Source organism: Lactuca serriola, chromosome 9 (genome assembly GCF_051521515.1).
Source record: "Lactuca serriola cultivar US96UC23 chromosome 9, Lser_US96UC23_V15, whole genome shotgun sequence".
Classification (NCBI taxonomy): Eukaryota; Viridiplantae; Streptophyta; class Magnoliopsida; order Asterales; family Asteraceae; genus Lactuca; species Lactuca serriola.
In genome coordinates this window covers 185,158,656-185,180,272 of record NC_136416.1, presented here as the reverse complement: position 1 = coordinate 185,180,272, position 21,617 = coordinate 185,158,656, and the positions used below count along the sequence as shown (strand labels likewise).

The 21,617-nt window shown below is 39.2% G+C and overlaps 1 protein-coding gene across 1 annotated transcript; it reads left to right on the top strand.

Moving 5' to 3' along the window:
* The first annotated feature begins 10,190 nt into the window (after window positions 1-10,190).
* LOC145075213 (F-box/kelch-repeat protein At3g06240-like) lies at window positions 10,191-19,366 on the top strand. The gene is made up of 2 exons (XM_079021512.1): window positions 10,191-11,833; window positions 19,256-19,366. The coding sequence occupies exon 1, from the start codon at window positions 10,656-10,658 to the stop codon at window positions 11,829-11,831; it is 1,176 nt and encodes a 391-aa protein (XP_078877638.1). The 5' UTR covers window positions 10,191-10,655; the 3' UTR covers window positions 11,832-11,833; window positions 19,256-19,366.
* The last annotated feature ends 2,251 nt before the right edge of the window (window positions 19,367-21,617 follow it).

Below are 21,617 nucleotides of genomic sequence, written 5' to 3'. Positions count from 1 at the left end.
AAACTCCAAGGTCTCTTGAGAGTTGCTGAGAGCAACTTCAAAGACAAGTCTGTTGCACCGACTCCCAATCCACCTGCTGCTCCTGTCTTGGCTATTGGATAAGGAAAGGGAAAGAAGAGGAAGGCTTCATCAAAGAACCATCGCAAGGTGAAAACCCGAGATGGTGCCTCTTCTAGTGGGACCAAAGTTGATCCCGCTAAGCCTAGTCCTAACCCGAAGGAGGCAGAGTGCCACCACTGCCACAAGATAGGACATTGGAAGAGAAGCTGCCCAGAGTACCTGCAAGCAATCAAAGAAGGAAAGATCAAGCCATCTTTCGCAGGTATATACACAATTAAATCTAACGATTCTAATCATGCTATTTCTTGGGTCCTTGATACCGGTTGTGGTTATCACATTTGTTCTAATGTGCAGGGACTAAGAAGAAGTAGGGATGTGGAGCAAGGAAGGATCAATCTAATCATGGGGAACAGAAGATCGTCACCTGTAACCAAGATTGGAGTGTATTCTTTAGTGCTTAGAAATAGTTTGGTTTTAGATTTGAAAAATTGTTGCTATTCGCCAGAAATGGCAAGAAACATCATTTCATTTCATGGTTTATATAGACAAGGATTTAGATTTTCTTTTAATAATGAGAATGGTTCTATTTTGGCTTATCTAAATGGTGTCTTTTACTTTGAAGCTATACCATGTAATGGAATATATGAAACTGTTATGATTGTTGATAACTTAGGAAATGATGTTTTGAATATTGATTCTTCCACTAGTATGGATAAAGCATCCTTGTGGCATTGTCGTCTTGGACATGTCAACAAGAAACGCATAGCCCAACTCCAAAAGGATGGAGTGTTGGAGTCATTTGACCTTAGGGAAGATGACACATGCGAATCTTGTTTACTTGGAAAGATGACTAAATCACCCTTCACAAGTACATGTGTAAGAGGTGAAGGTCTATTGGACCTAATACATACCGATGTATGTGGACCATTTAGATCAACCACGAAGGATGGGAACCGCTTCTATGTGACTTTTACCGATGACTATAGTAGATATAGGTATGTCTACTTAATCAAGCAAAAGTCAGAAACCTTTGAAAAGTTCAAAGAGTTCAAGAATGAAGTGGAGAATCAATTGGGCAGGAAAATCAAGATGCTTCGATCCGATCGAGGAGGAGAGTACCTAAGTCTTGAATTCCACGATTATCTCAAAGAGTGTGGAATAGTTTCGCAATTGACGCCTCCTAGGACACCGCAGTTGAATGGTGTGGCAGAAAGGCGTAATCGAACCTTATTGGATATGGTTTGCTCTATGATGAGTCGTGCTTCACTACCTATTTCTTTCTGGGGGTATGCCTTAGAGACTGCCGCCCATATCCTTAACCGAGTCCCTACCAAGAAGGTTGCCAAAACACCTCACGAGATGTAGACAGGGAAAGCTCCCTCGTTGGCACATATCAAGGTTTGGGGTTGCGAGGCATTCGTAAGACGAGATACTCACGACAAGCTTGAACCTAGAAGTGAGCAATGTATTTTCATCGGCTACCCGCAGACATCCTTTGGATATCTCTTTTATAGACCGAAGGACAATGTGGTCTTCGTTGCGAGGAGAGGAGTTTTCCGAGAGCGAGAACTCATAAGCCAAGGAGACAGTGGGAGGCAAATCGAGCTTGAAGAGATTCAAGAGTCGATAGATGAAGGAACCTTTACCGCTGGCACTCAACCTGAGGAGGAAAATCCGGTTGAACCGATTGACGAATCCTTACCTCTTAGACGTTCCGATAGAGTTAGAGTTCTACCCCAGTTTTATGGTCTTCATATTACTACCGAAGGGGACACGTATATTAGTGATGGTACACTAATAAATCTTGATGAACCTAATAGCTATAAGGAAGCCATGGCAGGCCCGGAGTCTGCAAAATGGAAAGAGGCAATGGATAGCGAGATCAAATCCATGTATGATAACCAAGTTTGGAATTTGGTTGATTATGTGCCCAGACGTAAGACCGTTGGGTGCAAATGGATCTTCAAGAAGAAGACCGATGTGGATGGAAACGTGCACACATATAAAGCGCGATTGGTTGCGAAGGGCTTTACTCAAACTCCTGGAGTTGACTATGATGAGACCTTCTCACCAGTTGCGAAGATTAAATCTATTAGAGTGATGTTAGCTATTGCCGCATTTCATGATTATGAGATTTGGCAAATGGATGTCAAGACCGCTTTCCTTAACGGGAAGTTGGCTGAGGATGTTTACATGGCTCAGCCCGAGGGGTTTGTGGATCCGAAGCATCCGAATAGAGTGTGTAAGCTTGAAAAGTCCATTTATGGACTTAAGCAAGCATCTCGCAGATGGAATCTTTGCTTCGATGAGAAAGTCAAAGAGTTTGGATTTGTACGAAGCGAAGACGAGTCTTGTGTATATGTCAAAGCCAGTGGGAGTATAGTAAGCTTTCTCGTTCTATATGTCGATGACATATTACTCATAGGAAACGACATCCCGACTCTGCAGGAGGTTAAGTCCTGGCTCGGGAAGTGCTTCGCTATGAAGGACCTCGGAGAGGCTTCTTACATATTGGGAATAAGGATAGTGAGAGAAAGAAGTAAGAGACTAATTGGACTTAGTCAGAACACTTACATAGAGAAGGTACTAAAACGTTTTAGTATGGAAAACTCAAAGAAGGGAGAATTACCGATACAAAGCAATGCCAAGTTGAGTAAGACTCAAAGTTCGAGTACCGAAGCTGAGATAGCAGAAATGAGCCGAGTACCATACGCTTCCGCAGTTGGCTCAATCATGTACACTATGACTTGTACTCGCCCTGATGTAGCCTTCGCCTTGAGCATGGTTAGCAGATATCAAGGGAATCCCGGCAAAGCACATTGGATTGCGGTGAAGAATATCCTTAAGTACCTTCGGAGGACGAAGGAATGGTTCTTAGTCCTCGGAGGGAGTGATGACTTGAAGGTGCGAGGGTATAGTGACGCCAGTTTTCAGACCGACAGGGACAATTACCGTTCGCAGTCGGGCTGGGTCTTTACCCTAAATGGAGGAGCAGTGACATGGAAGAGTTCCAAGCAGGAAACCGTAGCTGATTCAACGTGCGAATCAGAGTACATTGCAGTGAGCAAAGCGTCGAAGGAGGCGATATGGCTAAAGAACTTCATCGGTGATCTTGGAGTCGTACCTACCATAAAGGAGCCAATGGAGATTTTCTGTGATAACGAAGGTGCGGTTGCCTTAACCAAGGAACCGAGGGATCATGGTAGATCAAGACATATCGACAGAAAATATCACTTCATCAGACATCGTGTAGAAGAAGGACAACTCGTAGTGAAGAGGATATCATCAGAAGATAACCCAGCAGATCCGCTTACGAAGGGACTGAGTAGGGTTAAGCACTTACAGCATGCTAGGAGTATTGGGCTGAAGGATGATATTAGCATAGATTAGATAGTATTAGAAACGTGTAATAGATAAATGTAATTAACATTTGATGATTAAATAAAGGAGTTTTATTTATGAGTAATGTTACTGTCTTATGTTAATCGTTTAACTATTGTTTCACTTTGCATGTTTTGACTTCCAGAATAATTGAAATTATTAGGAATAATAGAATTGTTCAAATTGTCCACAATCGTTCATATGTTGGAAGTAGATATGAATGAAGATTGTCATGAATTGGTGTATAGATTGTCTAAATGGTGTTAGACATAGCAAAGGGTTGCTGCAACGTTCATGAGTGCTTATGAACTAGTTTTGAGCATTGGAACAAACCCGCGCTTGCTGGAATCACCTTATGGAATAAGATATAAAAGGGTGATCGCAAGACGATAATATCATATAGTCTTAAAACCTAGATATATGGTTTGTTATTTGTTAATTGGTTGTACATTGATAATGCGAAAACGCATCAGTAACTCGGTGTTATAAAACGCATTGTTGTGTATAGTTGGTTAATGAATAAGTAAATGCATATAAGTCGAAGTTTATCTGTAACTTTTATCTAAGAAGGTAAAAGCGATATCTCGGCCGCTCGATGATTTGATTTGACTTATGTGCCGGGCCCGGTCAGAACTGAATTGATGTGTTCGATTAAGTTCTATGTCAAATAAATCGGAGATCGAGAAACCTAAATGCTTGACTAACCATTCCATAGGATTGTCAGCATGATATCTAACAGAGGACTGTACGTTCCCTTATCTAAAGGACAAGGTTGATTAGATCAGAGTTTGACAGCGTCTTTGAGAGCTACGATTTCAAACCGAATTGTACTTGTAAAGTTACCAGACTTATCCAAGTGGGAGACTGTTGGAATAGTGTCTAAGGCTGTAACTATATTAGTCAAGTATTTGATCCGGTTGTGCATAGTCCTTTTGGGTTGCCTTCACCATAGCAACTTGATAGGATGATTTATTAAGAGAGAGTAAATATTATTAATATATTATGGGAATAATATAATGAATAATATATTGTTATTTGATTAATATAAGTCATAGAATTAATTAGAATTGATTTGGTGACTTAAAGAGATTAATTAAATAAAGGGGTATAAACTATCAATTGTTTGATAGTTAAACTTTAGACTGAAAATCCATTTGGATATGCTATGGACGGATTCTAAGAGGTTTAGGATAGCTAAAATCGTCCATTAGAGTTATCTAGGAATGGATTTGGATAGCCTTAAGAGAAGATTATCTGATAGGGACTTATCTGTAATCCTTAAGGAGTCTACAAGTATAAATAGACCCTATGGCTGATGGAATTCGACACCTAACCTAAAGTAAGGAACCTCTGGTCGAATTCCTCCCCTCTCCTCTCTCCTAAATCATCCTCCTTGCTATTGGTGTTTGTAAGCCATCAGAGGAGTGACATTTGTGACTCTAGAAGCTCCAAGACAACAAGGTCAACAAGGAATACAAAATGTATGATTCTAGATCTGTTTCAATGTTGTTATTTAGCCTAATTAGTAATTAGAAGTCTTGGATTCAAAGCATGTTTATTAGAAAGCCTAGATCCGAGCATTAGGGTTTTGCATGCACACATAGGAAAGTTCTTATGGCTAAAACCCAACACCAACAGGTCTGGAGCAGGCTTCAGACTGCTCAGAGTCGGCAAACAAGTTATGCCGACAGGCGCCGTTCAGACCTAGAACTTCAAGTCGGAGATACGGTTCCCCTGAAGGTGTCACCATGGAAAGGTGTCATCTGATTCAGGAAGCAGGTCAAGTTGGGCCCCAGGTATATTGGTCCTTTCAGGGTTATATCCTTGGTAGGCAATGTGGCGTATAGGCTGGATTTTCCAGCCTATCTTAGTTAGATCCACAAGACCTTTCATGTCTCCTAACTGCGAAAGTACTTGGTAGATGACTCTGTAGTGGTGCCTCTAGAGGATATTCAGGTGGATGACAACCTGAACTACATCGAGCGACTGGTAGCCATCCTCGATAGGAAGACGAAGGATCTGAGGAACTAGAGAGTCAAGTTATTGAAGGTGCAATCGCAGCACCGTAAGGGATTAGAATGGACTTAGGAGCCGGAGGACGAGATGAGGGAGAACTAGCTAGAGCTTTTCCTAGATGCAACAGACTTCGAGGACGAAGTCTAAAATAAGTGGGGGAGATTTGTAATGCCCGGATCCTGGTATGTATATTAAATCAAATTGTTCATTTTTTCAAAGGGACTCGACGAGTTGGAGGCCCTAAACTCGTCAAGTAGGAATGGATTTTTGGACGTTGGACTTGAATTCTATTCGACGAGTTGAGAGCCTCAACTTGACGAGTAGTGCTTCCAGAGTGAAACCCTAATTTTCATGGTTTGCACCCTATTTAAGCGCCTTAACCTCCAATGGGTGGCCTCATTTTTAGCCTCTATCGTCCCAAACCCTAACCACGAAACCCTAATACGTTTTTGAGAGTTTTGAGCCATTCTTGGTACTTTCTTGAGGTTTTGAAGAAGAAGAGACTTGAGGAAGGAGCAAGGAAGTGAAGGAGAAGAGTAGATCCAGAAGTAGAGCTTCATTTCTGGTTCACCTGAGGTATATAGCTCTTACCTTGCTTATTAAGTGCTTAGATCTAGTTTTAGGGATTTTTCTCCATGTTTTGGTTCAATAATGGCGGCCTTTGGGATTTGGATGTCCCCTGTGGAAAGAACCTTCAGATCTAGAGCCGTTGAGGGACTCTATAGCATAAAGGTTCCAACTTTATGGCCATGAGAGTCCCATGCAATTTGTGAACCACCTTTTAGGGCCTTTTAAGCTAAATAACCCATGCATGGACGTAAAGTTAGTAACTTTACGTGATATATCGACCCTAGAGGACCAGATCTATAGTTTGGAAGCATTGAGCCAAACAAAAAAGTGACTTAATGGATATAGACTAAGGGGAAATCGACGAGTTGTTCATGCAACTCGACGAGTTGGATCGTGGCCCCAACCTTTTTTGTTACTGGCAAAACTGTAGGGTTTCAAAGCACTCCATGGATGATGGCAATGGGCCCCTTTGATGAATTGTAGGTTAAAAGCCCAAGACTTGTCTTTTCCTTATAAATAGTCATGTATTATTCAATATTAGGGTTAAGAGTGAGACAAAATGTAGCCGCCACATGAGGTTTTTTTGTGTTAGATTCTTTAGTCTATGCCGAAAGTGTAATTTATTCCTCATATTTGAATAAATCGAGTGATCATTCGACATAATCTTCATATTTGTGTTTGTTCTTATTTTCCGCATCTTGTTCATCAAATCTCAATTAGGGTTTTAATCCCAACAAAAACTCGTCGAGTCTAGGAGATGACTCAGCGAGTTGGACATGGTTTTTGTGTTTTGAAGATTGAAGAACTCGATGAGTTCAAGGAGGAACTCAGCGAGTTGTGAGTGAACTGTCTCGACTCTGTTATGAGGAGGAACTCGATGAGTTCATGAAAGAACTCGACGAGTAGGATCGAGATTCCAGGGTTTTATGGATCATGGAACTCGACGAGTTGATGGACCAACTCGGCGAGTTGAGTCAACCAAGATGTTGACTTTGACTTTGACCATTGACCAGAGTTGAACCTTAAAGGGGTTATGAGTATGAAAGGGTAACTAAAGGAAATTATGTGTAGGAGTTTGAGAGGAGTTGATCCCAAATCAGAGGACAGTTCAGTTACTACACGACACTCGACGTGAGTTACCTTCCAATAGGAGTGGGTCGAAGACACCAATGTCTGCTCACTACTATTGATTATAGTTAAGATGATTGTCTTTGTGATAATTGTCTGGGATGCCACTATCTGTTATGCTTTATGTGCTAGTATGCTTTATTATTATGTGGTAGTGGTAGGGGTGAAATAGTCCCTAATTACCGGTTGAAAGAGACCGAAGGGGAGGCCAGCACCCAGATATGCTAGGCTGTATATGATTTATATGTTTATACTAGGGTATTATGTAGTAGTGGTAGGGGATGAAATAGTCCCCGGTTACCGGTTGAAAGAGACCGAAGGGGAGGCCAGCACCTAGATATGCTAGGCAGCTACTGGTTGAAAGAGACCGAAGGGGAGGCCAACACCCAGATATGCTAGACATTATGTGATTATATGGTATGTGGTATGATGGGGGAACTCACTAAGCTTCATGCTTACGGTTTCTGGTTTTGGTTTCAGGTACTTCTTTTTCGAAGGGAAATGAGCCGACACGATAGCAACACATCATACACATGATTTCCGCACATGAGATTCTTCGGATTTGTACTCTGACATTATTTTCCTACGCTATGTTTTCAGATGGATGACTTGTGGTTTTCATGATATGAGATACATTGATGACATTTTTAGTAAACTGTTTTATGAATCTTCAAATTAAAAATGAAATTTTTGGTATTGAAATTTGGGATGTTATAGATACATGTTGATGTCAGAAAATTGGGTATTTTGTATACTCTAGGGTTTGGAGAAGATGATGTATTTACTACTAAAGAATTTGAAAGTGATGTTGATGTTATTGGGTGGAATGTTTTAAGTGAAACCTGACCTTATTTCCATCCTAATTTTGCAAAAATGAATGAAATTAAAGATGCTAAAGGTAAAAAGTGGTCAAGACACATATTTTACAGGTTTACCCAGTATCAAGTCACATAAGGATGTTTTAAAATAGAAAAACGAGAGTTTATTCCCTTAATTTACAAAAAATAAAATAAAAAATAAATAAAAAAAGAATTGGATAACATTTTAAAACAAAAACAATAAATTCGATGGGCTAATATGATATTAACAATAAATTAAGTATGCGTGAGAGGAAGATGCGGTAGACATCCCCTTTTTACTTTATTTAGAAATAAGGGTAAATTACACAATTCGTCCATCGTGCACATGCCAGAAAGCGTGTTTAGTCCCTATTTTCAAAAATTAACTCGGATTGTCCCTCGTTTGGTTAATAGTTGCACGCTTCATCCCTCATTAGTGTAAATTTGCGCGATTCATCCCCTGCGAGACCTAAAATGACTATTATGCCCTTTTATATTTCTTTTCCATTTAATTTAATGTTATAATTATTATTTTTAATTTAAAAATAAAAGAAAAAACAATATGGCCTCACTTCATATACCCACCCCAACAGATCATCGGATGAACACCACTTGTATCTCTCAAACACCATACATCCATCGCCAACTTCCCAATTCCACCCTTCTTCCTCAATCATATACCTTATACCACCTTAAAACCCACCACCAGCTTCCTACCTCCTCCTTTGTCGGGTTACACCACCATCGGACTACCCTTGTTGCACCCTAGTTCATCTAACAAACTGTAACCAACACCCACTTTAAACCTTAGCTTCAAAATCGGAAAACCCACCTCAGTCGGAACCACCTTCGTACATTCGAACACCATCGGTTCATTGCCTCCAAATAACAATTATAACCTGCTTTATACCACCCTCGAATCCAACCATGTATATCTCCCCAGTTTCTAAACTTTATCTTTACAAAAACTGCCTAGAACAACAACCACATCAGCCCTTGAAAACCATCTTAAACACCGCCCGAAATGTGATCACCTTTCCGTCTCCGTTATCGATGGAGAAGATTTGGGTTCGATTTGAACCCACTTCTCTGATCTGAATCTCCATCATCTTTGATTTATAAATTTAGGGTTTAGTTTGGTTTCATTTGCAGGTTCAGGGTTCATTTTTGAGGTTTGAGTAATGACTGGTGGTGATTGCAGGAGGTGTTGGCGGACTGTGAAATAGAGTGAGAGAGATGACCAATTAAATTCAAAGATGAAGAAGAAAGGAAATTGGGGAAGGATAAATCGCAACTTACTTCTCTCTTTTCGATCTTCTGATTTGCTGCAAATCGAGAACAGTAAAAATGAGAGGCGACTTAGGGTTGAGTGGAGATATGAGATGGTGGTGGTGATTGTGGTGTTGTTGATGATTCCACCGACGATGGTGGTGTTGTTGATGATTCCATGTATAGTTCCTTCTTGAGTTTTAGGGTTTGATAGAGGTGATTGGAGGAGGATGAAGATCGATTGGTCTGATTTTGGTTTATCTCTTTGGGGTAAAGGTGAAGGTGAGGGCAATGGGGCTTCGTCGGCGTCGGGAGTGGCTGAGAGCGGGGGGGGGGGGGGGGGGGGGACAAAGGCAAATGAATGCGTAGGAGGGGGAATCGGGGATGGGTGGGTTTATGTATGTATATTTATTGTTTTTTCTTTTTTTTTTTAAATCTAAAAATAACAAACAAATGAACAAAAATTAAAAAAGAAATAAATAAGGGCAAAATGGTCTTTTTATGTTCAGAGGGACGAAACGTGCAAGTTTTAAACGAATGAGGGACGGTCCAAATTAATTTTTAAAAATATGGACTAAATACGTTTTCTGACATGTTCACAAGGGACGGATGGTATAATTTACCCTAGATATAAGGTCTTGATCTCTTTGTGTACATATATACGTGATGGGGGTGCTTTTGTTTTATCCGTTTTCTATTTATCCTTGTAATTTTTTGGAAGTTACGTTGTTTGTCTAGGCTTTGTTTGTATTTGTCTAGATTCCCGCTCGCTTTTTTATTGTGTATATTATCATTGTTCACAAAAAAAGTAATTAAATAATTAAAAATAAAACTAGTAACAAATAATAATATAGATGTTAAAAAATGAAAAATAAAAAAAGTTATATAAATCGATTGATTAGAGAAGTTCAGTAGTAAAACCCCCAGATTTTTTAGCACCAATTACTAAAATAAAATGAACCCGTATTACAAAACTCCCACTACTCTCGAGTCTCGAGTCTTCCTTCATTCTTCCGAGTCCCCACCTCATATATTTTTCACAGAACCAAAAAAAAAAAAAAAAAAAAAAAAAAAAACCTCTGCTTCCTCCAGCCGCCGGAGTCTAAAACTGCAAAAGCCCTCTGCGCCACCACCTTCTGCCCTTCTGCTGCTCTCGGAACCTCACCGTATCTGTCTTTGTGACTTGGTCTCTCTTTCGTAGCTGCTCTCGATCTGTTTTTTTGGTTTAACAGCTTATTTAATTGAGATATGTTAGTTATTAATTGTTAGTGGTAAAGTATTTGTTGGTAGTAACCTGTCTTAAATTTTGATTTTTTTTTTTTTGGATCTGCGCTGCTACAATCTAACACCACCATCAAAGTCTAGAAAACAATCACTCTTCTCGATCCATCCATGGAAGACTTACCAGTACATGTGATGGTCGATATTCTCTCAAGACTTCCTGTGAAGACAATCATCCACTGCAAGTGTGTATGCAAAAAGTGGCTTCATCTCGTTTCAGATTCTTACTTTGCTGATATTCAACTCTCGAGATCACCCATAGGCCTCAAGATCTACCATTACTCCGAAAAAGAATTGATGGGTCGCCCGAAACTGCGTGTTTTGAAGTGGGTGGAGGTCAAAGACGACGTCAATCACCACCATTTACACCACGACCCTCTCATGAGCCTCGACCTTAACCTTGCACCCATTTTCCAAGACTCTCAAATACTCCTAATGGGCTCAGTCAACGGCTTGATCTGCTTGTGGCAGGTTTGTGTTAAAAGTGATAACATTTACATATGCAATCCAATCACAAGAGAGTATATGATCCTCCCTAGACAACAATACCATGGAAAAGGTTATGCTATAAATGTTCATTGTTTTGGTGTCAGTTTACTCTCACATGAATACAAAGTCATACGGATCTTCCAACGGGTATTAATATTACCTCGAAATATAACCTCATCATCATCGTCATCATCTCAGCCGAGTTTATTGGAAGCTGAGGTTTACACTCTAGGCACTGGTCAATGGAGAAGCCTTGGTCATGTCGTGTATAAGATTAATGGATTCCATGGACCATATCTAAATGGCCATGCTCATTGGTCGATTGTTGTTGATCAGGATTCCCTTGAAGAGATTTATGCTTTTGATTTTGACAAGGAGACATTTAAGTTGTTCCCATCTCCTCCTGTTGAAACTATACAAGGAAGTCGATTCCATTTCCGAACTTTAGCAGTTGTTAAAGGTTGTTTATGTCAATCGGATACCTTTGATTCTCAATTCACGATGTGGGTGATGAAGGAATATGGGGTCAAGAAATCTTGGGAAAAAGAAGTGATTATCAAGAAAAGTATTAGCCCCAGTATTGATTGGTTGATGTCGGGACCTATCTATCCTATTGAGCGTTTAAATGATGGAACAATTTTGATGGTCTATTATCAAGACAAATTGTTGATATATTCTCCGAAGGGAAGAACAATTGCAAATTCCGAACTTTTTGACAACTGTGTATCTGGAATGCTTTATTGTCCCAGCTTTCATAAGCTCCAGAACTTTGAATCGGAGAGAGTTTATGTGTTTTAAAGGTTAGTAACAGGAACACAAACTACCATTTTGTTATCAAACAACCTATTTGTGTTCAAACCATTACCATAACATGTAAATGTAAGTATCTACGATTAACACCCACTACTTCAATGGATGATTGTTCTTACTTACCTAGGCCTTAGAACTTTCAGCTTTAGAGAGTTCGTGTGTCCTAAACGCCAGCAAAGTTTCTACTCATTTACCATATGAGTCAAAAGAACTCGATAGAGTCTGATTTCATTTAATCGTAAATTAATGATTCAACCTAAACCTTCTATATAAATTAATATTTTATGTCATAGATCCATATTAAGTAAATTAAAAAGATGTGGGAAAAATTCCACATGTTGACTGGTCCATTTGGGGCTCCTCTCGCCTCTCGGTTTATGATGATGTCCCTACACACTTGGAAATAAACGTGACTGTGAATAAGACTAGTTGTGTTATTATATTAAAAGTTGTATCTCAATTACAATGTTACTGTTATAACACCAAAAGAATGAAATATGTTGCTACTTATAACACTCAATTATAACACTCAATGTCATCATTTTTTTTCGATTTATTTTTTTATATTTATAAAAACTAAATTAATTAAAACATGTTATTTAAATAAAACCTACTTTTTTAATTAAACATAACATTTAAAAATCTAAAAAAAAGAATTACAACAAAAAAACATTTAAAAACAAAAAAAATTACACTTTCGCCCTTAATTTATTCATTTTCATTTCTATTGTACATAAAATCAATCAAATCTTCTCGAAGTTGTTTGTGTTTTCATGCGTCTTGAATTCTACGACCCTATGTAAATATTCCATTGTCCCGGGTTGAAATTGTATGTGTCTGGGCTCTGAAGCCGAATACTCCGTAATATTTCATCATTTATCTTCAATCACCATGTTATGTATTATGATACATGCATACAAAATATCTTCTAGAACGCCTAATTGATATGGTCGTGCCGCATGCTCAACAATGTGTCATTTTGACTTTAGAACTCTAAAAGCATGTTCCACATCCTTACCGTAACATTTATATTTTTTAGGTTTGCTTTTGGACCCTTGAGTTTTGATTTTGTTGCAAGAAGGGTCCCCGATGTCAAAGTCCATGACTTTTGGTGTGGCTCGAGTACGCGGGGCGTACGCCTTGGTACGCTGAGCGTACTAGGTCCCGTGCGAGTACGATGCGCGTACTCCGATACGCCGAGCCTACGTGGTTCAGACCAAAACCCTAATAGTTAGGATTTGTGCGATATTTAAACCCCATTATGGCCCCAAGACCTTCCCCTTCATCAACCTTCATCCCAAGATCGAGCCTCTTTGCAAACCCTAGTTCATTTTGAGCATTTTGAGCTTTTTGGAGTGATTGTGTGCTTCCTTGGTTGTGAAGAAGGATCTTCAAGGAGAAAGCTTTGCCCTCAAGACTTTGGATCCAACATCTCCTCTTCATTTTGCACCATTTGGAGGTATAAATCTTTAATCTTGGCTTGTGTTCCTTTAGATCTTAGTTAAGGCTTGTTTTCTTCCTTTTAGTCCCCAAAATTTAGGGCTTGATGAGTATGAGGAACTCCTAAGCCTTCAAGGTGTCTTTTCAGACGTTTTAAGGCATCTCAGGTCATAAAGATGCAAGCTTGGACCTTGATTTGTCCTCATCCAAGAGTAGTGTAGAAAAAGGTGAAATAGGCTAGGTTTGTAGTGTTGGGCTTCTTGTAGCCATGCAAATCCATAAAGTTTGCAACTTTATGGCCTTAGGGGTCTCAGTGGATTCAGATCTATGTTTTGGTCGTAGGATCTTAAGGCATTAAGACACTTTGCATGATTTTGCATGAGGGGTGTGTATGTCGGGTGTAACTCCCTGTACACCGCTTGTACTACATTCCATTTGCAATCTTTCCGCTTCGGGCGAATACGCCAGTTGGTACGCCGAGCGTATGGCCCAGTCCAGCTTGGGGTGATTTTTGGGCCTTAATCGTTGGGCTTTGTCGTTGGGATGGATCGTGGACTTTCTTATTAATGGGCCACTTCAGATGATGGGCCCATATTAGACCTTGGATGATCTTTGGGTCCGAGCCTAGGATTTTATTGGGATTAAGAGACTAGCTTGGCCTTGGACATTAGGCAAGTGTTGTAGGTTCTAATTTTAGGTTATGTCTCAATTGTTAACTAGGACTTTATTGTTTAGTTAGCACGTTGATTTCTCCAGTCTAGTAGCCCGGGCATTTATCTGAGATTTTCAGCAGTTGAGGTGAGTTTCCTCACTAGATCCATGGGTATCCGCATTTTAAATAAATCGTACTCTGATGATTTAATACTATGATTTGTATGGGTTCCGAACAATTAGTGGATGTTTTGAATGATTTTTAAACAAAAAAAAATTAATTACTATTTTGGGACGTTACAAGTTGGTATAAGAGCCTTGGTTTGAGGGATTCGGGCACACTTACAGGTGTGTCGGAACTCAACCTGAGGAAATGATCATTTTCTTAAGAAAATAAAAAGTTAAACTTCTAAAAAGGTTTTATAAAAAAGGAGGGGGGTGTGGTGTGTGCGATCAACCGAGCTCAAGTAAGTGGTTCCCAAGTTAACCATACTTATGTGTTATGATTAGTGTGCTTGATATGAAAATTACATACTAGATTAGGGCTAAGGATACCTTCAAGAGTCGTATGATAGAATTGCCTGATTTTTGTGATGCCTTATAGCCAATAGAATATGATGCCATGTATTACTTGGAATTGATATCGGTTCAGTTATTTGCTAAGTGTATACTTTCAAAGTTATATATGATTAGGATTGTATAACCCTAGAATGATTGATTTAGCCTCATTTCCCGTTCCTTATTTGGTTGTGGACTTATGGTATAATCTTCATTTGACAGTCTATGTGATCCTATTTTGTGTACTATTTGCATGCATAAGGCAACCAACGGTGTTGATTGAGGTTTTTGGTTCTGCGAGTGGTGAAAGTTCAGAGTTCCTAGGAGAGTATAGGATATGTATGTTGTGTAGCATAAGATGTTTTTATGGTTGTAGGGTGGTAACTTAAAGGAATCAAGATTGACCTTGAGGAATGTGTAAGTAGGTGTGAAAGGTAGTATGGTCCCATACTACTAGAAGCACAGGACCTGTACTTGAGACAAGAGTAGACCTGACAACTCTAAGGAGGCCTTTGTGTTGGGAATGTCTCCCTCGAGTCATATCTGATTGTTATTATGTTGTATTCTAGTTTGAGGATGGTGATGATTACTCGTAGAGGTTCAGGTTCGGGCTCTAGTTCAGGTGTTGAACCTCTTGATAAGAGGACACGCGAGTTCATATTGGTTGAGGTACTCGTGGTAAGAGGATGCTACCCCTGTACTGTTCGATACCATCATGGAAGGGATTATGGAGTTGATGGATAAGAGGCTCAGGACTTTTCAAGGCGAGATTGTTGCAGGTCAGATTGGAACTCGAACTCCCTTATTTCAGGAGTTCAAGGATTGTGATCTCTAAGAGCCTCATTAAGCCATGTATACACGTAAATTTGGCAACTTTACGTGATAAACCATCTTAAGGAAGTTAAGTCTGAGTTTGGGTTAAGATCTTAATCGATTAAGAGCTGGAAAATGGAAGTTGGCCAAATGGGGGGAGTACGTTGGGCGTACAAGCAGGTACACTTAGTGTACAAACCCTAAAGCGAGTACACTACACGTACGTGATGAGCACCCCCCCCCCCCCCCCCCCCGCGTACTCAACAGGTTGGGCTTCAAGCTCTTGGGCTTTTGGTTTGGGCCATGTTTGAACTTAGAGGCCTTGTTGGGTCATTAGGTTTTTGGGTTGATGATTGTTTTGAGTTCGCTAGAAAAGGCCCATGAAAGAGATTTGGGCCCAATTTGGAAAATTTAGCCATAAATAGGCTTGAGGTGATTTTTTTTTTTGGAATTTGGGTTGTTGGACAATTGGATTGGGCCAAGTTAGGTAAAGGGTAAAAAGGTATTTTACCCTAGTTTAGACTCTTTGTTTGAGTTAGGATCCAATTATTGATTGGATGATTATTTTGTGATTGGTAGCGCGAGGATTTTTAGCGGGCCAAAAGTCAAAGATTCTTTCTGTGAGATTCAACGGTACGAGGTGAGTCTCCTCCCTGTATCCATGGGTCGAAGGCACTAATGTCGGCCCATTACTCGGCTATGTAGATTGTTAGTTGTGGTGTGATATATATATATATATATATATATATATATATATATATATGTATATATATATATATGTATATATATATGTGTGTGTGTGTGTGTGTGCGTGTTGTATGATCGGGTTGAAATATACCCCAGGGCGGGCCTAATATGGCATGATCGGGTTGAAATATACCCAGGGTGGGGCCCATTATGGCATGTCGGGTTGAAATATACCCCAGGGCGAGGCCCACTATCATTTGATCGGGTTGAAATATACTCGAGGGCGAGGCCCCAGGGCAGGGTCCATCCTTGCTTATTGGGTTGGAGTATACTCCAGGACTAGGCCCAGTTGTATGTTTGGTATGTGGTATTTTGGGGAACTCACTAAGATTTGTGCCTACAATTTTTAGTTTACGTTTCAGGTACATCTTTTTTCAAAGGTAAGAGCTCGGTTTGATTGTAGAGCACACACCACTTGATTCCACATTATGTGATTCACTCTGATTATTACGATGTATTGATAAATTTTGATTACCTTGGTTTTCTGACAACAATATGGTTTACTGTTTTATAAACTTAAAAATGGAAATTTTCCGGGTCTTATTTTGAGACGTTACAACATAGACTGTTTAAAATGGGTTGAATGTTCGACTGAGTACCCTGGGCATACTCGTGTGTATGTTGGGCGTATGTGGTAGGTGAGAAAACCCTAATTTTTAGATTTTGAGCACTATTTAAACATCCTTATCCCTCAAAACCCTTTCCTCCATCAGCCTTCATCTCCCAAAAACGTCCATTGCAAACCCTTGTTCTTTGTTGTGTGATTTTGAGCTTGAAAAGAGTGTGTTCTTGTGCTTGTGAAGGAGGAAGAAGGTGGTAGATCATTGTGAGAACCCAAAATTTTTCTATCCTATACACTTGTTCAAATCTATCAAAGATAGCCTCATTTTGCTAACTTTTAGCACTGTTTGGAGTCTATTTGAGTGTTCTAAACCTAGTACAATTAAGGTACGAGCCTAGAAATGGAATAACACGATGCATATCAAGCGAAATCGGGCCAAACACTCCAACACATGGAGTGTGCGGCCGCACACTTGAGTGTACGGCCACACACAGGTGTGTGCGGCCGCACACCTACTCCAGCCACACACTCCTACCTATAAATATAACCCTTAGTCATTTTTGATCACTTTTTACCACTCCTTCAAAGCTGGAACTTGAAATCCTCTCAAGTATCATCCAACTTTTCACTCCAATCTTCAAACAAGTAAGTGATTCATCCTTGGATTAGCTAACACACAACCATAACTACCCTTCCCCTCTATTTTGATCCATGAAAACACCTACTTGGTGTTAAATCTTCAAGAACACCAATAACACACACACACCCTTTTTGGACTATAACTGCACTTTTAAGCCCTAAATCGGGTATACACTTGAAATAGCTTGATATAAGCTAAGGATCCTTTAACATGATCTTCAAGTATGTATGGCCGCACACACTAAGTGTAACCGCACACACTTTTAAGGGTCCAAAATAGCAACAAACTTCCATTCCGACTAAGCAATGGTCGAAACACCTTCCCTAGAACATTGCTAAGGCTTGGTAATATGTTTTGGCACACTTCATAGGGAGTGTGCGGACGCAAACACAACCTGGCCACACACACACTAAACCTTTGGTTTTGTGGCCTTACACTTCAATATAGGACCATACACCCCTTATGTGCAACCATATGTGTTGGTAACACTATGTTCTAAGTGTTTTTATGTCCCTAAGGCATGTCCCTATCACCATTAGTGGTTATATACATTAAATGTATTCATATATGTGTAATTATATGTTAAATAGGATTCGTTTGTGCTCAAGACTCCAATTGCACCCAACAATCCTATATTGATCTTTCATTCGAGTTACTCACAACAGGTGAGTTCATACCCCTTTAATTAACCTTTTAAATGTTTTTAAACGCTTTTATGGGGGGGGGGGGGGCATACAAGTTGAATCATACTAGTTATTACATCCATCACATGTGATTAATAACCAATATACAAATGGATTTACTACACTTTTAGCTGTTTACCAAGCATACTACTTCTAAAATGATTTTCTCAAACGTTGTTTCATGTTAAACTCTTTATCAAACTGTCTTACATACTGTATCTTTCTTTTAAAACTCTGTTACAACTGTGTTTCAAAGAAAGGTTTTCATGTATTTCAAACTGTATTTCAGACAAAAGATTTCTTATACTTTAAATTGTTTATATCAAACAAACTGCTTTTAAACCGTTTTATAAATTGAAATCAAGCCATCAATTCTTATTTATTAAACTTTTGAAAGGTTTTACAAAACTTCTTTTAAACTTTTATATTGTCAAATGCATGCGTATATATGTATAGTTATATAAGCAATGTTTAAAGGACTTAGGACTGCTACCTCGCTTTAATTCCTTTTCCTTGTTTGGATGTGGCCTTAGGTTATCGGTTATTTGTCCGAATGTCGTCTAAATATTAGTTATATATTATGTATACATATATAGACATAAAAGTTCTATCAGTCAATTTAGTACCTTTGGGTAGCAAAGACATACTTTCGGTTATACACGTACATTACTAGTAACTATAATAGGTATAGTTAGGAGATACTACTTACTATTCCTAGTACAAGGAATCACACAAGAGTCAGTTCATTCATGAGTCTATACAAATATATTTCATACTATATGAAGAGATACTATTACATACTATATGAAGAGATACTGTTACATACTATATGAAGAGATACTATTACATGCGATACGGGATTGACCATTCTACACCCGACTGTTAGCTACAGTGGCAAAATTCACATCGACGGATGTCTACGGTTGTACTATTCGGCGAGTTACCATGTCGTGTTTATCCTAGTACAAAAGGATACAATTTCAATAATTATATTATTTTCCTTATTACCTTTATTTTGTGACACATTCACATAATTGATGAGGTAGACTAGATTTTAATAATAATAGTTGTACAAGGGAAAAACCTTCATTTCTGCAGAGGTTCAAACCTTCAAAACAGTCGAGTCTTGGTAACAGACTACTTTTTCTACTAGTATGAAATATGGGATTTTCTAGGGTTTTTCATACTTATACAAACTTTTCCTAAAACAATTACAAGTCTTTCATTACAAGTTTTTACTAATTAATGACACTAAAATACTTATGAATTCACCAGCTTAAATGCTGATCTACACTTTCAAAATAACTTGTATTCTCAGGTCACCAGTAGACAGGTACGATGACCAGTTTTGAGAAGACGGAGCAGTCAAGACTCGTCTTTTATTCTAATTACTTATTTTCATGTCTTATTCTATGAAGGGACACACTTGTATTAAAATTATACTATTAATGCAATGTATGATGTTGTTGCTTGTTTACTACTTTACACTGTTGTGATACTTTACATGACGTCCTCCGCCCCATAACGTTTCCGCTGTTCTTGGTTTTGGGGTGTGACAATCATCTTGGAAGCTCAAGGAAACTTATATCCAAAAGTATCTCACCCTCAAACATCCACTAAAGGCATAAAGCTTGGAACTTGATGAATGATTTCCTTGGATCTTGCTAGTTCATAGGTTTTTATGCATTTTGGTCCCATAACCTTGGTGCTCATGAGTATGGCTTACTCTAAACCATAAGAGTGTCCTTTCAGACATTTTAGAGTGTTAGGAACCATAAAAATGTGATCTTGGTCCATTTCTTCCCTCCATGAAAGAGTTATGATGCTTTAGTTTGTGTATTAAGTTAGGGTTTTGGTTTTTGGACTCCTTTTAGTCTGGGAAAGTCGTAACGTTGGAAACCTTATGACTTGGAATGATAATTGGGACTAGATCTGAGTTTTGGACGTGAGATCTTAATGGATTAAGCACTTAATGAGGATGGATTTACAATGAGTACGTTAGGCATACTAGGTGGTACGTTGAGCGTATTGGTTAGAGGCCCTGTAGTTTGGAGAGATCGCGACTACACTAACCTTAGTGACTAAGTACTCTAGGCGTACTCGGTTTGTGTTGACCTCCTTTGAATTTTTATCTTTTTGACCTTGAGTTTGAGTAGGAATTTTAAGAAGTTTGCCTTAGGGGCATTTGGGGTATTTTGAGTAGTAGTTTGAGATTAGGTCATTGTTTTTTTTGTATAGGTGACCCGTAGAGGTGGCATTTGGAGCAAAACTCATTTTTGCTATCTTTTAGACTAAGAGGTGAGATTTCCTCAATATATTTGTGGGTCGAAGGTGTAACGACGTAAATTTTCAAAACAATTTTTCATTTTTCAAACAACATAATTATCATTCAAACATTCTCAAATCTCATGTTCAACAATTTTCATCGAATAAAACATATCCTAAGATCACAAATAAAATCCTCGTTCTGTGTGTACGGATCATGCCGGCGCCTTCCCGCGATCGTCACTAGTACCTGAAACACATAACACATAACACTGTAAGCATAAATTCTTAGTGAGTTCCCCAAAATACCATACACAACACATATTAGCCACTCGAGTCTATAACTCTGTTTGACCCCCTGGTCAATGTGTCTCAATGGGACCCTCCAGTCCCACAACTCTGTGGGCCCTCTGGCCCTAACTCTGCGGACCCTCTGGTCCTAACTCTGTAAACTCTGGATAATACATAGCACAAATCACATAGAAATCATATCATACAGATTCCATATAAGATACTCTGTCACATAGCTCTAATTACCACTCTAGGTAAAGTATAGTGAGAAGACTCACCTCGGGTAACTCGGTAAATCTCATACTCAGTAATACTGGTCTAGCCTCCGCCTAATCAAATGAAATAATTACTCTAATCAATACAACTCTCAAAGGCTAGACTAATCCCTCTCTAAGTTCTCTAAGAAGGGTAAAAGGCCATTTTACCCCTCTCATGGCTCAAAGATCCAAACATTGACTAAACCCTAAAAGTCAACAAAAGTCAACCCTCCGGGTTACGTTGGGCGTACCCGGAAACTCATAGAATCGGGGAACGCGACCCCCTACGGTGCGCGTACTGGATTTACGCCCTGCGTAAATCCAAGTTTCGTACTCCTTTTGATTTTGGGTCTTAAACAGTTAAGGCACACGTCCAACTTTCGGATCTGACTGTCCGTAAGCCTCTTAATCCATAAAGTCGGTGACTTTAAGCCTTTGCATGGATGTAGAAGTCACCAACACCCAAATCATTCCATTTCCATAATTTTAAAGCCCATAACTCAAACATGGTCGGCTCTTTGTGACCAAGACTGGATTTTTATGACTTAGCAATCCCTAATGAACTAACATGGGACAAATCTCGGGTTCTAGTAGCTCATCAACACATAAAGTTATCAACTTGGGGGACAAAAACCCTAAAACATCCCCATGCAAAACACAAACAGAAAAGAGAGAAATCTTGGAGCTTTTTTACCTCCAAAAGATGTCTTTCCCACTGCTAAACTCGGATCCAAAAGCTTGAGCTCTAACTCCTCCTCTTTCCAAAGCTTTGTCTTCACTCAAAAGTCCAAGAATGCACCAACAAGCCCTCCAAGTCACTCTCTTGCTTTATTAACGAGATTTAGGGTTTTTTTTTGTGGCGGGGGG

What these genes read in the sequence shown, in the direction of transcription:
- LOC145075213 (XM_079021512.1), top strand. Translation starts at nt 10,656, where the DNA reads ATGGAAGACTTACCAGTACATGTGATGGTCGATATTCTCTCAAGACTT.